General features: G+C 38.0%; 1 protein-coding gene across 1 annotated transcript; it reads left to right on the top strand.

Moving 5' to 3' along the window:
• The first annotated feature begins 310 nt into the window (after positions 1 to 310).
• serinc1 (serine incorporator 1) lies at positions 311 to 16442 on the top strand. Its single transcript, XM_077219869.1, has 10 exons — positions 311 to 462; positions 4905 to 5066; positions 5192 to 5385; positions 5502 to 5581; positions 8293 to 8430; positions 9029 to 9198; positions 12468 to 12558; positions 12644 to 12785; positions 14286 to 14510; positions 15443 to 16442. The coding sequence occupies exons 1-10, from the start codon at positions 424 to 426 to the stop codon at positions 15579 to 15581; spliced, it is 1380 nt and encodes a 459-aa protein (XP_077075984.1). The 5' UTR covers positions 311 to 423; the 3' UTR covers positions 15582 to 16442.
• Positions 16443 to 16679: the final 237 nt, after the last annotated feature.

Below are 16679 nucleotides of genomic sequence, written 5' to 3'. Positions count from 1 at the left end.
CACATAATAAATCCCAATTTAACCCCTGGCTATAGCTTTATGAATAAAATTAGGTCTGAGGTTAACATTATTTGAAGAGATAATGAAATGGGCTTTCAGTCATGTTTTGTTTATGTAACTTATCTATCTATCTATCTATCTATCTATCTATCTATCTATCTATCTATCTATCTATCTATCTATCTATCTATCTATCTATCTATCTATCTATTTTTGGACTTATTAAATGTAGCATTTTTTTAAAAATCCAGCAACCTCCGATTAATTATTTTGTCAGCGTGAAAGACCGACGTTTTATTTTGAAACGTTCAATGTGAAACTGACCTGTAGTTTCCGGCTTCATGCGTCAGCGGAGCAACATTGTAAACACACCGCGTCCATTTTCAAACCAGTCCAGAGAAACGTCGCACATCACCGCTGAACATGGGGGCCGTACTCGGGCTTTGTTCCATGGCCAGTTGGGTGAGTTTACATATTCATATACTGCTGGAATCTAAATATAATCGTATGGATTTGCGAAGAAATATAACTAACGTTATCGGGTTTTCAGCGAGTTGCGAACTGATGACATCCGCATCGGCAAAGAGACACAAGAGAAAATGGTGTCTGGGCCTTTCGCGCTTGCCTAAATTCATCAAACCCACTGCACCTGTAGAATAATGACCAATAATAACACATAACATCACATTAATTAATTTTAATATGTTTTAAGCGTGATTTAAATCAGTTGTTTCTGCTTTACGAAATGTAACTTTACAATGTCATATTGGGTGGTTCCCTTGTTGTGATGAAGCAGAAAAATGTGTTTGTGTTATGTTTTGCTTTTGCTTTATTTTGGATCACCAAACGTATATATTTCTATTATTGTCGTATTTGCAGGCAAATAATTGTAGATGAAAATGTTTTGTACTATGCTCTTGTGATCACGACAGCTGCTAGTTTGATATGAATTTTTGATTTTGACACATGTCCCCCACACGTGTGATTTGGGGGTTTAAATGGGACTACAACACACTTACAGATGATCAGCCACCATAACATGAGGTTTTCGAAGAAGGACACATGTTTTTTAAGATTTCAGGTGTTGCGACATCAAAACACAGATCAGATGGCAACTCTGACACACACACTCTTACCACCTGGGGCCAGTTGCATAAACTGCTAAGACTAGTCTTAAAAGTTAGTCATCACATTTTTTTCTTTTTAAACTGTTCATAACTGTTTTAAGTCAGTTATAAACGTAGATTGGTCTAATTTGATACTAAAAAGTAAGACTAATTGCCCCTTGACTAACTGTTAGTTGGTCATGCTAGAACTTAAGACAGTCTTAACATATTGGCTATGTTTATGCAACTGATGTATATAAATAATGTTCTCTATAGCAGTGTCTCTTACACCTGTAACGTTATATGTGGTTTACGGGGATTCTCCGTAAGCGTAATTGTTTTACCCCGTCACCTCAAACCTTCCCCATCACAGAAAACGTATGGCATTTTTTGCATTAAAAACAAAACACGGTCTAGTATGTTTAAAAAAAAAAAAGCTATTTGGTTTAAGAATAGGAGAACACAGAATCCATGTTTACGTTGTAATACCCATGTCATTATACACATTTGTGTCCTCATACCTTAAATTATATGTTTATCTCTGTAAAAGCTGCTTTGAAACAATCTAAGTTGTTAAAAGCGCTATATAAATGAGGATGACTTGACTCATAAACCACACACACACACACACACACACACACACACACACACACACACACACACACACACACACACACACACACACACACACACACACACACACGAGAGAGAGATTGGAAAACATTAGATTCTGAGACTGTTGCACTAATTTTGGTATTCAGTAACACTTCATAATAGCTTGATGAGACACGTGTAAGTAGGCATCTAGCCTATGTTATGTATGTATGAATTATAATTCAAAAGTTTGGTGTCAGAAATTAGATTTAAGATAAGATAAAAGAAATATATAAAAATAATAATATAAAAAAAAAAAAAAAATTATTCACCAATGAATGATGCAGTAAATTGGTCAAAGGTGACAGTTAAGATTTTTACATTGTTACAAAAAAAAAACCTGGGCTATTTTAAATAAATGCTAGTCTTGAACTTTCTATTCATCAAACCATCCTGAAAAAAATATATATTACGTGTCTACAAAAATATGAAGCAGCACAACTGTTTTTAACATTGAAAATAATAATAAATGTTTCTTGATCAGCAAATCAGCATATTAGAAAGATTTCTGGAGGATCATGTGACACTGAAGACTGTAATGATGCTGCAATTTTTAGCTTTACCATCACAGGAATGAATTGCTTTTTAAAATATATATAAAAAAATGCATTTATTTTAAATTCTAATAATATTTTACAGCATTGCATTGTATTATTGTATTTTTGACTTCTTAAATGCATTCTTGGTGAGCACAAGAGACTTCTACAGCAGGAACGTAGGCTGCTTCAAATGAGAGATGTTTTGCAAAGTAATTATATATCTCAAAAATATACTAATGGCGATTAGCCAAATATAATCGTAAAGATGTACGCTCGTATGACAGTACATTGTTAGAACAGTAGCTGTTAGTCTAACTTGTAACGGTAGGTATCTGTCATTAACGTAAATACGAGCACAAGCCTCTGTCACTGTGTGTAACCGATATCAAAGATACAGCTATTCATTTAGCGTACGCTATTGGTGAAAGCGACCAGCTGTATTTTTTAACTTACCCTGCAGTACACGTCCATAACGCTAAAATATGTGATGTGAAAGATTACATGTCATTCTATTATTTTTGGCTGTAGAACTTGCATGAACTTGCATAAAGAATAATGGGCGTGCTAATGTTGTTTTCCTCAGCGTCTCATCATAATGACAGAGAAACGGGCTCTGATAATGCATTGCTAAAGTTAGCAATGACAACTCGCCGTTTTTGACCCACCTCGTCCATATGAGCTAACGTAACGTTACTTTGCATGAACATGCATGACTTTGTTCGACTGTCATGAATATTTGAAATGTTTACATCAAGTACAAGTTAGCCAAACATAGATGAATCTTACCTGTCCAGGAGAAAATCAGCAACGTTGGCGTCTGTCTTCAAATTCTTCTCCGTTTTCAGCCGTCTCCATCTTTCAAAGGCATCTCCTATACAGATCCTTGTTTTATTTCGGACTTTGTCACAAAGTATTTCGGATTCATAACGGAGGGTTTTTTTGGTTTCGTAACGTTAGACTTTTTTTTTTTTATCCGATTCCGACACGTTTGTAGCTGCAGCTGTGGTAACTAGCAGAGCTGGCAACCCGGATGCCGCAACACTACTGACTTCGTGATTGGTAGATAGGTGGAGGGTGGCGCATCAGACCAAAACACAACATGACAACATCAACATCAGTTGAGGGCTGCAACTTCACTTTTTAAATGACAATAAAGTCCTGGCTTTACGGACTACTGTTGTCAGTGATATACGTATTTAAAATGAACATGATTTCTTAATGTCTAGTGACATATCAGGGTCATTTTATGATTAATTGAAATAAATTTCTAACATACAGCTCCTTTAATGTTCATAATCTTAACTACTCCAAACTTAAGTAGTGTAAAATTTATATATATATATATATATATATATATATTTAAAAAAAATGTTTTTATCCAGACATTTATTTTAGGAAGGATATAATGTTTGAACTAATCAAATCTTACCCCTCTGTGTTTATGTAAAGCCAGACAAATTTAGGCACAAGCTTTGTCTGGTTTGTACCCTGTGTACGAGTGAGGGACGAGGCCTCTTTCATTAGTCTATTTTTTAAGAACTGATATGAGTCACTTTGAAGTCACCATGTTTATGCGTCACACAGCCCTGCTCATTTTGCAGAATGAAGCTGTTTATAGCTAGAGATGATTTATCGACATAATCATATTGCTTATCGGCGATTGTGACTTTTGTCTTTATTATATTTTTAATTGTATGTGTCAAAAGAAATATCTACCCATCTTTATATATTATATTATATTATTGTATTGCCTAAATTAAAGGGATAGTTCACCCAAAAATGAAAATTCTGTCAGTAATTACTCATGTTGTTAAACCCTGTAAGACCTTCGTTCATCTTCGGAGCACAAATTAAGATATTTTTGATGAAATCTGAGAGCTGGATCACTCCTCCATAGGCTTCTAAGGGATTGAAACTTGTTCCCCGAAAAGTTATTAAAGACATCGTTAAAATAGTCCAAGTGACTACAGTGGCTCAATCTTACGTTTATCAAGCGACGAGAATACTTTTTGTGTGCTACAAAAATAACGACTTTATTTCAACTACTCATTTCCTTCTCTGTGGGCATCGAGTCAGTTCACTAGTGTAACAGCGCAGCGCTTCTGTGTTGTACGTCACACGCATCATCACACACATGACCAGCGTCGGCCAATAGTGAGCCTACGTGTGACGTAGCACTACGCTAACTCACTCAAGGCCCACAGAGAAGGAAATGAGTAGTTGAAATAAAGTCGTTATTTTTGTTTGTTTTTGTGCACAAAAAGTATTCTCGTCGCTTGATAAACGTAAGATTGAGCCACTGTAGTCACTTGGACTATTTTAACGATGTCTTTTATAACTTTTCGGGGAACAAGTTTCAATCCCTTAGAAGCCTATGGAGGAGTGATCCAGCTCTCAGATTTAATCAAAAATATCTTAATTCGTGTTCCGAAGATGAACGAAGGTCTTACGGGGTTGAACAACATGAGGGAGAGTAATTACTGACAGAATTTACATTTTTGGGTGAACTATCCCTTTAATTTGTTGCTAGATCTGGATTGCATCCACTGCAAAAAATCTAAAATGGCTCACACAAACGTTGAATGTGTGTTTGTCTCCTGTGTAGATTCCTTGTCTTTGTGGCAGCGCTCCTTGCCTGCTGTGCGGATGCTGCCCGAGTGGAAACAACTCCACCGTCACCCGCTTGATCTACGCCTTCTTCATGCTGATGGGTGTGGCCATTGCTTGCATCATGCTCATGCCAGGCATGGAAGGGCATCTGAAGAAGGTGATACTGAGTGCTGCTTTTATTTCTTGTACGCCTTATTTGATGTTCAGGGTTGCGACTGAAGCATTCTGGTAATGTGTGTGTTTTAAAAAAAAAAAAATCTTTTTTTTTTTATGTCACTGTAGATTCCAGGGTTTTGTGATGGAGGAATGGGGACGTCCATCCCAGGGGTCGAAGGTCACGTGAACTGCGATGTGCTGGTTGGGTATAAGGCTGTGTATCGCGTGTGCTTTGGAATGGCCATGTTCTTCCTGCTCTTCTCTCTCATCATGGTGAAGGTCAAGAGCAGCCAGGACCCAAGAGCCACTGTGCATAACGGGTTAGTGTGACCTAGTGGTTAAAGACTTGACCTGCAACTGAAAAGTTGAACGTTTGAAACCAATAACTAGCCTATCACTCATTATTTATTCTTCTAAATATTCTGATCTTCTGCAGGTTTTGGTTCTTCAAGTTTGCTGCCGCCACTGCCATTACAGTCGGAGCTTTCTTTATTCCTGAGGGCCCTTTTACTACTGGTAAAGTCTTACTTTATCATCTGAAATATGAAATATACTTGCAATTTAAGGTAGGGATGCTCATGACCGTTTGACCGATGGTTGACCGTATCACCGTTAACCGATCAAAGTTGTCGGTAAAAAAAAAAGTGATCTCTAAATTAGGCTATTATAGACAGTGGACTAAACGCGACTACAGTTAGCCATCTCATTCCATTCATATTTTTGTGTGAAGTGAACAAATCCCTCACACTAAATTTTTCATAACTCGCCTGTTTGTAATTTAATAAACCAATAAAAACATTTGGCGCGAGGTCACAGCGTTTGGGTTCGCGCGCTCACAAGGTTTGCGAAAAGTAGCCTAAAGGCTACAGGCTAAAACACTGGAGGTTAGAGCCAGGGCAGACGACAGGATGAAGCGTGCAAAGAAAAGTAGTGTGTGGGACCATTTCACCAAAAAGAATGACACAGATGTAAATTGCAACTTGTGTGATACAGTGCTTAAATACAGTAGGCCTACATCATCTATGATGTATCACCTGAAAACGCGACTTGTTCTGTCGCTTATTAGAAGGCACACATTGAGTCAGACCTGCCTTGGCCGGTGCGTCTTTTACGCATTCTGAAGGTGCCTGTTTTATCCATTGGTTTTATCGTGTTGCAGTCTATTAGGCAACATTCCGCATAAAGGCTGATTTATACTTCTGCGTCGGACCTACGCCGGAGCCTCTACGCTATACACTAGGCGTTGGTTTTCATTTATACTTTTGCGTCGTTGTCCGCTTTGACGCGCAATTACACATGCAGAGGGAGCATTTGAAACCCGAGGGAGGGATCTAGCAGACCAATCACAACGCTAGCGTCCGCGTAGAATTGACGCGTTGTTACATTTTTGGAGAGGTGCACGTCAGGGTACGCGCGCTACGGCGTAAGTTCGACGCAGAAGTATAAATTGGACTTAAGATTGGCTTAGATTTGGAAATACATTACATCTACATTTCAGTGGTTACAGATAAGGTGATGATGATCATCATCTTTCTTTATTATTGTTAGCACTAACGTTACCTCAAACTAAAGCGGCGTCTCTTCGGAGCCGCGGCAATGTTTCAAATGAGCTTCTAACGCTAGACTAACGCCTTTATTTTCAACGCGATCACCTTGTACCCAAACCATTTCGAAACTAAGGAGCCATTTGTCCTCCGATTACATACAAGCTCCTCGGAGCCGCATACTTTGCGGCATTAATGTTTCGCGCTGTAGGGGATTTAAAAAAAGTGACGAGTGGAAGGGCGGCCCCGGGGCTGTGTGTGTGTGTGTGTGTGTGTGTGTGTGTGTGTGTGTGTGTGTGTGTGTGTGTGTGTGTGTGTGTGAGAGCGGGAGGCAGAGAGAGATGCGACAGAGTTGCGAAATTGCAGGCGCGGCTCAAAATGGCTGTTATTTCAAATAGCGTAGCATATTTCAAACTAATCGGTTAACTAATGAGGCTCGGTGGTCGGTCAAGAACATTTTTAGTTTTCATCATCCCTAATTTAGGGATGTTAACGATTAATTGACGATCGATTAATTGTCGATAATACATTTAATCGATAAGATTTATCGATCATCGATTAAGCAGGTTCATGGACGTGCATGTTGCTCAACCGCGAAACATGTAAAGCGAGCGTGCCGGAGTTATGTTTGGGACCATTTTACACCATCATGACTACAAGTTTGCGTGTGCATTCATAGCCTTTTGTTTTGTGCAAATGTAAGTTGTAATATTGTGTTTATTTTGTGAAGGCCTATCTATATCTGATTAATCTCATATAGGATGCATTTGGTTAAAATGAATGTAGTAAAGTGTACGGTGATCCTCTTCAGCTTCAGCGCGCGCAGCTCAAACGGTAATGCACGACTTATAATGACTATTGCTCCAGGAAGAGCGCGTCCACAACATGAGTCTTTCTGAAAAGCACGTAACTTAGTTCAAATTCACTTATGCATTCTCGAAATTTTGTACAAATATAATTTATAATATTATGTTTATTTTGTATATATCTGATTAATGTCAAATACGATGCATTTCTTTGAGTTAAAGTAAACAACGCGCTAGCAAAGTGCTCCAGTTTACCGGTATTCATTCAGCGCATGCAGCTCAAACAGCAATGCACGGGTAATAATAACGATGATTGGGACTGTCATATTACAAAACATGAAAACACCATTTTATTAAATCGTTGTGAATTCATTGGGTTTAGTTGCTGTTTTCAGCACGTTGTTCCAGGAAGAGCGACAGTCACACATTCTGACACGCACGCATTTGTTGGTGACACATTGTATTAGTCGTTATTTGATAATTCAATAATTAATTTAATTAAATGATCAATCACATCGAAACATTTTACAATCCTACTAGCCCTTTATTTAGATTAAAAACCATTCTCATTCATTTGGTGAGGAACATGTAGTTTTGAGCAGCATTTGCAGACTCTGTCAATCTGTTGGCCACATGCCACTATTGCAGTATTAAGGCTAACGATTATACTTTATACGTCCACTCAACATTGTCAGTAGTGACCTAATTAAACACTAAATGCTAAACGTGTGATATAGTTGTACATTAAATATACATTATACAATATGCAGTGGGTTTTATCATAAAGCTCACTTAAGGCTGGGACTAGGCAGACTTCGTTGTTCCCTGAATTGATTTGTGAGGATCTAATGGTGATCTTCTGCTGGGCTTCTTCCAGTCTGGTTTTACCTGGGCATGGCTGGAGCGTTCTGCTTTATCCTCATCCAGCTGGTGCTCTTGATCGACTTCGCTCACTCTTGGAACGAGTCCTGGGTGGAGAAAATGGAGGAGGGAAACTCTCGCTGCTGGTATGCAGGTATGTATTATGAGAATTTGATTTGTTTTGCCATCCCTTTTTTCCCATTAAGCACCAGTGTAGCTCGACAAAAAAGTAGAAAATCAAATGTTTTTGGTTGTTGAGATTTTTCAATGTTTTTGAAAGAATGGTCTCCTAGGGTGCATTTATAATATGAAAAATCATTACAATTTAAAATAACAGTTTTCTATTTAAATATATTTATTCCTGTGATGGCAAATCTGAATAACTCCAGTCTTCAGTGTCACATGATCCTTCAGAAATCATTCAAATTATGCTGATTCGCTGCTTCTGATTATTATCAATGTTGAAAACAGTTGTGCTGCTTAATGTTTGTGATACATTTTTATCGTGATTTTTTTTTTTAAAGAATAGAAAGCACAAAAAGGTCATCTTTACTGTCACTTCAGATCAATTTAATGTATCCTTGCTGAATACAAGTAATAATTTCCTTTTTTTTTTTAAAGTTACTGTCCCCAAACTTTTAAATGTTAGTATATCTTTTACATAAATATACGATTTTTCTTGCGATGCTGGTGTATATGCAATCATAAATCAGACTGATTGCATTCTAACACATTTTTTCTACCGTCCATAGCTCTTCTGTCTGCCACAGCCATCAACTACGCTCTGTCCCTGATGTCTCTGGTCTTGTTCTACGTGTATTACACTCACTCTGATGGCTGCACTGAGAACAAAGTCTTCATCAGCATCAACATGCTGCTGTGCGTTGGTTCATCTGTGTTGTCCATCTTGCCTAAAATCCAGGTAATGAATACAACACATCAGAGGGAGTATGTATGACTAGCGCTTTAAAGGAATAGCTCACCCAAAAATGAAAATTTGCTGTTAATTTACCATCCAAGATTTAGGTGACTTTTTATTCTTTGGTAGAAATGTAAATAAGATTTTTAGCTGAAACCGTGGTCCTTAGTTAGGGGTGTAACGATACACAAAACTGACTGTTCGGTTCTTCCCACGGTTTTGACGTCTCGGTTCGGTACGGTTCGGTAGGGTGGGGTTTAGAAGGCTAAAATTGCTTTTTTTGTTTGTTTTTTAAACAGTGGTTTAATGAAAAAATGCGTCTTTGTCTTTAAATTAATTCAATTACTATTAAACGTTTCGCAAGGATTAAAAAAAAAGATCTGCTAATGCTGTAAACTATATAAGGAGCCCACACATTACTATAACATCAAAGGTTAACAACAGAGCCTAGACTTTTAGCCTTAATTCAATGCTATTTATTTTTTCAGATATAATAATCAACACCCAACACATTGTATGAAAACATGTAAACTGATCATAAGGCAGTTTTTGCATTTACTTGTGTTTTTACTAATTCGTTATTGAAATATAACAATTTACACAGTTTTCATTTTCATGAAAGATATTTTAAACATACCTACATTAAATAATCAGGATATCATTAACAGGTTAAGTAAAATATAGCCTAATAGTGCATTTATTTAGTGCGAGAGTTGATTTGGATGACTTTCCTGCTGAGGTAAATATAATGCTATGACAAACTAAGCTGTTTTATTGACGTCTTTCCGCTGCTGAAACACTGATTGAGCGATTACACGAGTTATGATGCCTTTTAGTAAGTATACTGTATCTTTCAACATACCTTCAGGTGTTCATTCATGTTTATTCTGTAACTGAGGAAGAGATGATCGCGTTTACTCGCGCTGCCGCTTGAAATGAGGAGTTTAGTACAGAGATCTGTCACGCCACATCATAGAGCGCCAAAACGGCATTTATTGTTTGAATTTCTTGATCAAATAGACAGAATTTGAAAGATTACAACCTCGCTTATTATCGAAAGTAACAAAAGATTACATGGAGCCTGGCTATTATATGGTGGTTAGGCTACAAAACTGAATGCGTTGTGTACACATAAGACATGAGGTCCAGTGAGCCAGGGCTGGGCGGGGTAGTAGGGGGCGGGGCGTGTTCGGTATCACGATACGTATCGTGGGTTCTGTATTGCGGTTTTTTGGTTTGGTTTGAATATCGTTACATCCCTATCCTTAGTGCATACAAGCTCCAGGTGAGCATTAAAGGGTTAGTTCACCCAAAAATGAAAATTATGTCATTAATGACTCACCCTCATGTCGTTCCAAGCCCGTAAGACCTCCGTTCATCTTCGGGACACAGTTTAAGATATTTTAGATTCAGTCCGAGAGCTTTTTGTCGCTCCGTTGAAAATGTATGTACGGTATACAGTCCTTGTCCAGAAAGGCAATAAAAACATAATCAAAGTAGTCCATGTGACCTCAGTGGGTTAGTTAGAATTTTTTGAAGCATCGAAAATACATTTTGTTCCAAAAATAACAAAAACGACGACTTTATTCAGCATTGTATTCTTTTCCGGTTCTGTTGTCAATCTGCGTTCATGAGTCCGCTGACGTAAGACGAGCTGACGTGTGTCTTGTGCGCCCGAGCTTCGTTTACAGTCTGAGGGAGACGCACGCTGTAAACAAAACAATCTTTGCAAACATGTCTAATGCTGCGTTCACACCGGACCCGAATAGCGCGTCAGGCGCAAGTGATTTCAATGTTAAGTCAATGCAAAGACGCGTTACGCGCGTAAAAAATTCCTGCGGCGCGAATGAGGCATGGAGCGCGGCGCAGTAGACGCGAATACGCCTCATTCGCGAGTCAAGTTTGCGCGAATGGCGCATTTTGTGCATTCACGCGTTTGACGCGAATTCGTGTCTGCCGCCCGAGTTGAAAAATCTGAACTTCTGCGTCAATTCGCGGCGCGTTAATCCAATCAGGAGCCAGCTTGCTGCTGTCAAGTGGTGAAGTAAATATGTTATCACATAAAAACTTGATTTTAATATATGAGACATTAATTTTGTATGGTATTTATTCCATATCTAATCTAGATTATATTGAACATTATTATTATTCTAATGTAAAGAGAACCAACATAGCCTAGTACTTTAGTGCAAGAACATAGTTCGTGTCTGGACAGTGTTGTGTGAGGGAAAAAAATCACAGGACAGTTAAATCACTTTTGTAGTAGCCTAGGCTGGCTCCATTTATCATCAAAACCAAAATAAATGACAGATTAGGTGTGTGAGGGCGAGGGTGATCCTCGCTCTGATGCGTGACAACAGGTCATCAAACTGGGCGCGGGACAGGCGGAAGTACCGCTGAAAGCGGCCGTCATCCAGGCGCAGCTCCAGGAGCAAATGGTGAAATTCGCCAAACTGGGTTCACCTCCGAAGGGTCTGGTGGACCCAAATACGGCGACGATGATCCCTACGCCGCTGTTCTGCTCTCCAGAGCAAATACAGAGCAGTGACTCTCTATATGAATGCTCGATCAACATTAGCCGTCTTGTAAAAAGATGGCCGCCAACAGATTTCGCCTCCGACGCGCGTGACGCGTAAATTTCGCTTCAAACTTTTTTTACGCGCGAATGGATTCAAAGTGTACACGCGTATAACTACACGCGGCAGGCGCGAATTTGAAGCTCAATTCGCGTCCGGTGTGAACGCAGCATAAGGATTTCGACACAGGGGAAGACTTGCATTTTCTTTTTTAACCAGACATATTTATTTGAACCCGAATACAAGGACGCACCAGATAACACGTCAGCAGCGTCTTACGTCAGCAGCGTCACTGCGGACTCGTGAACGCGGATTGACAACAGAACAGGAAGAGAATACAATGCTGAATAAAGTCATCGTTTTTGTTATTTTTGGAACAAAATGTATTTTCGATGCTTCAAAAAATTCTAACTAACCCACTGAGGTCACGTGGACTACTTTGATGATGTCTTTATTGCATTTCTGGACAAGGACTGTATACCGTTCATACATTTTCAATGGAGGGACAGAAAACTCTCGGGCTAAATCTAAATTATCTTAAACTGTGTTCCGAAGATGAACGAAGGTCTTACGGGCTTGGAATGACATGAGGGTGAGTCATTAATGATGACATTTTCATTTTTGGGTGAACTAACCCTTTAAATTAAATAAAATTTTGCAATGAAATTTCTTCATTCTTTCTTTCCTCTCCTCCAGGAGTCCCAGCCCAGGTCTGGTCTCTTGCAGTCCTCCATTGTTACCCTGTACACCATGTATCTAACCTGGTCTGCCATGACCAATGAACCTGGTAAGCATTGTGAATGTTTTGTCTAAAAGAAGATATTCTGTTGTTCATAAAATCGGTCTAAAATAATTATTTTCTTTTCCCAAAGAGCGCAGATGCAACCCAAGCTTGCTTGGCATTATTGGCCTCAACAGCACCAGCCCTGCTGGACAGGACCGTGTTGTTCAATGGTGGGATGCCCAGGGCATTGTGGGATTGATCTTGTTCCTGATGTGTGTGCTGTACTCCAGGTAAGAAAGCTTGACATTTGTTAAAAGATGTCGCATTTTTGACGCTATTTTTCAACACCTGGAGGTCAGTGAGGATAGGAGCAGGCTTCACTCAATGTATATACTGATGAATGTTAAGAGCGCTGGCCTAGAAGATAACATATAAAAAATGGAAAAGAGGCCGCACTATGCATATATTGTTTATTTTGCACAGACCCAGCCTTATATAACCACACCCATATTAACACCAGCCTATAATATAGGATAATGACCAGGGGCCGTATTCACAAAGAATTTTAAGGCTAAAAGTAGCTCCTAACTGCGAATTTAGGAGCAACTCCTAAAAATAATGGGCGTGTCACTCCTAACTTTAGGACTCCTAATTTTTTTCACTAAGAGTAATTCACGAAGCATTTTAGCCCTAAAAGTAGCACCTAAGTCTGGGACAGCTTAAACAAAGACGAGAGGACTCCTAACTCACTAAGACCTTTTCACAAAGGATTGTAGCGCATCCCACCGCCTCTCGCAGTCGTCCGGGGTCCGCGACACAAGCGGGAGTGCTGCATTGATCTGCAAACAAATCCTCTCCCATGTCTCACGCTTAGCTTAGTTCAGCAGCAGTAACTGATCCTGCGTCCAGTTGGGCTTTCTTTTCCGTTTTGGCGAGTTCATAATCCACCGTCATTCAACTATTACATTACTTCAATAGGAGCAACATTCCCTTGCTTTAAGTAGTCTATTTAGGCTATGGAAGCTCGTTTCCGCCACAGAATGAAAAATAAAAAAGGCAATTGCGGCTTTTTATCTCACAATTGCGACTTTATTTCTCACAATTCTGACTTCATATCTCGCAATTGTGAGATGAAAAAGTCGCAATTATTTTTATTTATTTTTATTCAGTGGCGAAAACAAGCTTCCATACTAATAGGATGTCAATTAACCAAGCACGTGTTAATGCAAGTGTCGTTTATTATTAGGCAAGTGGCGGTTTCATTAGGGTATTAGGCTACCTTAATTTAATTTAATTGAATTCACCACTTTTCTCTCTCTCTCTGCCTTTTTAGAATTACACTTCACTGGGGCCTGCACAAACATGCCATTATATATGCATTTCGATGACATTATTATTTTGTGTAGGACACAGACATATTTAGATGTCGTAATTCCATGATTTGTTATGATCCGCATGATGGCTCTGTCATCTAACAACCAATCACCGTGATCATTGCGAGGAAACTCGTGCATGAGCATTGACGTCATCCATAGCAACGAAGACTCACTCTTAGTTTAGGAGTTGTCATTTTTCCTTACTAAGAGTAGGTCTGAAAGGCGTTGTGAATAACTTTTAAGAGAAAACTCCTAGCTAAAATGTTATGTACTAACAGTACATAAATGAGGCTGTTATACATTTGCAAAAAAATAATACAATTGTTCCATTATAAGAAACAACTTAATGATAGATCATCATTCATCCCACACGGGATACATGCGTTTAAGTCAAATTTCCTTTTATTTCCTCAGTATCCGCAACTCCAGCAATGCTCAGGTGAACAAACTGACCCTCACCAGCGACGAGTCTGCTCTGATTGAGGATGGTCCCGCTCCAGAAAACTTCGAAGTGGGCGATGACTCCAACCGTGCCGTCGACAACGAGAAGGATGGAGTCACCTACAGCTATTCTTTCTTCCATTTCATGCTCTTCTTGGCTTCCCTGTACATCATGATGACGTTAACCAACTGGTACAGGTATGTGCCTGCTATGTGATGATGGTTTTTCATCACTTTCATTTCACAATATATTGATGACAATTTGGTATCTGTAAATGATCTGTCTGGGTTTGATTAGGCCAATATTAGAAGTAGATCAAGCGCTTATTTAAAGCACAGTTTTCTGACTATTGTATATTATCATGTTTTTGTCTAATTTCACATGTAAAATTCTGTAAATAAAAATATAGGTGTAGTGAATTATAATATGAATGTTAACAGACTGACATTACTGTAATTAACATTTCCCCCCCAATATCTACTGACAACCTTGAATAATACATAATGGATTATGAACTGAAATTGTTTATTTACCATACATTTTTTTGCCATCATTAAACTGTATTTTTAATATTTTAACTAATATTTATTTATATATATTAACATTTATTGTCTATAACCATTTTCATAATGACTGTATAATTATATAATTGTATTTATATTATACTCAAATATACACTACCGTTCAAAAGTTTAGAGTGACTATTAAGTTTTTTTTTTAAATAAAAAAATACTACTTTTATTCAGCAAAAACTCTTTGAATTGATCGAATGTGACAGTTAAGACATTTACATTGTAAAAAAATTAAAATAAATGTTGTTCTTTTAAAGTTTCTATTCATTAAAAAATCCTGGATAAAAATAATAAGAAATGTTTCTGGTCCCAGATATTTGAACAGTAGTGTTTGTATATTTTTAACTATATTTTTATTTTATTTTAATATAATATATATTATATGAATAACTTGAATGAAAGCTGTTCTATTAATAAAACCATTTGGAAATGCCATAACAATAACGGTCAGTTATTGCTATCTGCCATTTTGGTGCGTCACTATTTATATTGAAATGGTTATGGTTGGCAAAGTTTACAGAATTATCTCTGATTTTAATAAACTGTGATTTTTATAGCCCTGACTCCACCTATGAGACCATGACCAGCAAGTGGCCCTCTGTGTGGGTGAAGATCAGCTCTAGCTGGATCTGCATCTCTCTGTACGTGTGGACCCTGGTGGCTCCACTGGTCCTCACCAACCGTGACTTCGACTGACAGCATGGAAATAAAAGTTTGCAATTAGAATCCGCCATTACTTTTGTGAATATCCACATGTATAGGGATAGGAGGGTGTAAATGTAAATACTGTGAGTGCTTCGTTCATTCAGTTAACCCTACATGAGTTTTTTTTTTTTTAATCTAGCATGCTTTTATGTAGGTGTTTATTTGTTTCATGTAAGAGACACAAACACACACAAACACACACACACACACACACACACACACACACACACAAAATGAAGAACACGGCTTGGGTTGCCTGTGATGTGATGTTAATATTTCCTTTAAGAATGTGTGTTCTTCAATATTAAGGATAATGTAACCTTGTTAAATAATCTCTGTATGGTTTAAAAAATAAATCAAATGTATCTTAAGTTATTTGTGGAGAATAGTGAAAATGCAGGTAATGTTTTCCCATAAGTCATGACATTCATACTTTCCTATAGAACGTACAATGTAGGCTATACAGTGTTGAATTAGCATTTGAAAAAATTTACATGTAATTGTAGATTTTGTCATACTTTTCGCTTCTCCATTATTTGCACCTTGAACATATGACTGTAATATTGACTGTAACAGTGCTAACCCATTGCAACTTGCACATGTTAGTTGTTTGGCGCAATACTAATTTTATGCTTGTAGCCAATGTGTGTGTTGAACAATGTTTGGCACTGAATTTATCTTTGCTGATAAAACTTAAATAGACTTTATCCTCCATTGTATTAGGCATAATGGTAATTTTATTGATGCCAGTACTTGCATACCCCCCTTTTTTTTGGATGTCAGTGTTATTGTTTGCCTATTGACGTGCATTGTAATAACTCAATTTCGTCTTATTAAAGGTTTAAAACCCAATTATGTCTTGAGTGGAGTTTGACAATTGCTAACTAAGGAGCTATGAATGTATTTCCTAAGGTAATTTATTGTTTACGGCTTTCCACGATTATATGAGATGAGGCATTTCAGTTGTAAATTATCTTTCAACCAAGCCTTGTGATGTTCATTCATGTTTATTTTGTGCTATAGCTAGTAGTGATTTTAAAAATGATCATTTCAAGAGCTCTCGGGGATTGCTGCTTCACTGGAACTGAG

The sequence above is a fragment of the Siphateles boraxobius genome, unplaced genomic scaffold (assembly GCF_051911475.1).
Source record: "Siphateles boraxobius isolate OS27281-9 unplaced genomic scaffold, OSU_SipBor_1 8, whole genome shotgun sequence".
Taxonomy (NCBI): Eukaryota; Metazoa; Chordata; class Actinopteri; order Cypriniformes; family Leuciscidae; genus Siphateles; species Siphateles boraxobius.
The sequence above is the reverse complement of the archived record's forward strand: the minus strand, read 5'-3'. Positions and strand labels throughout refer to the sequence as shown.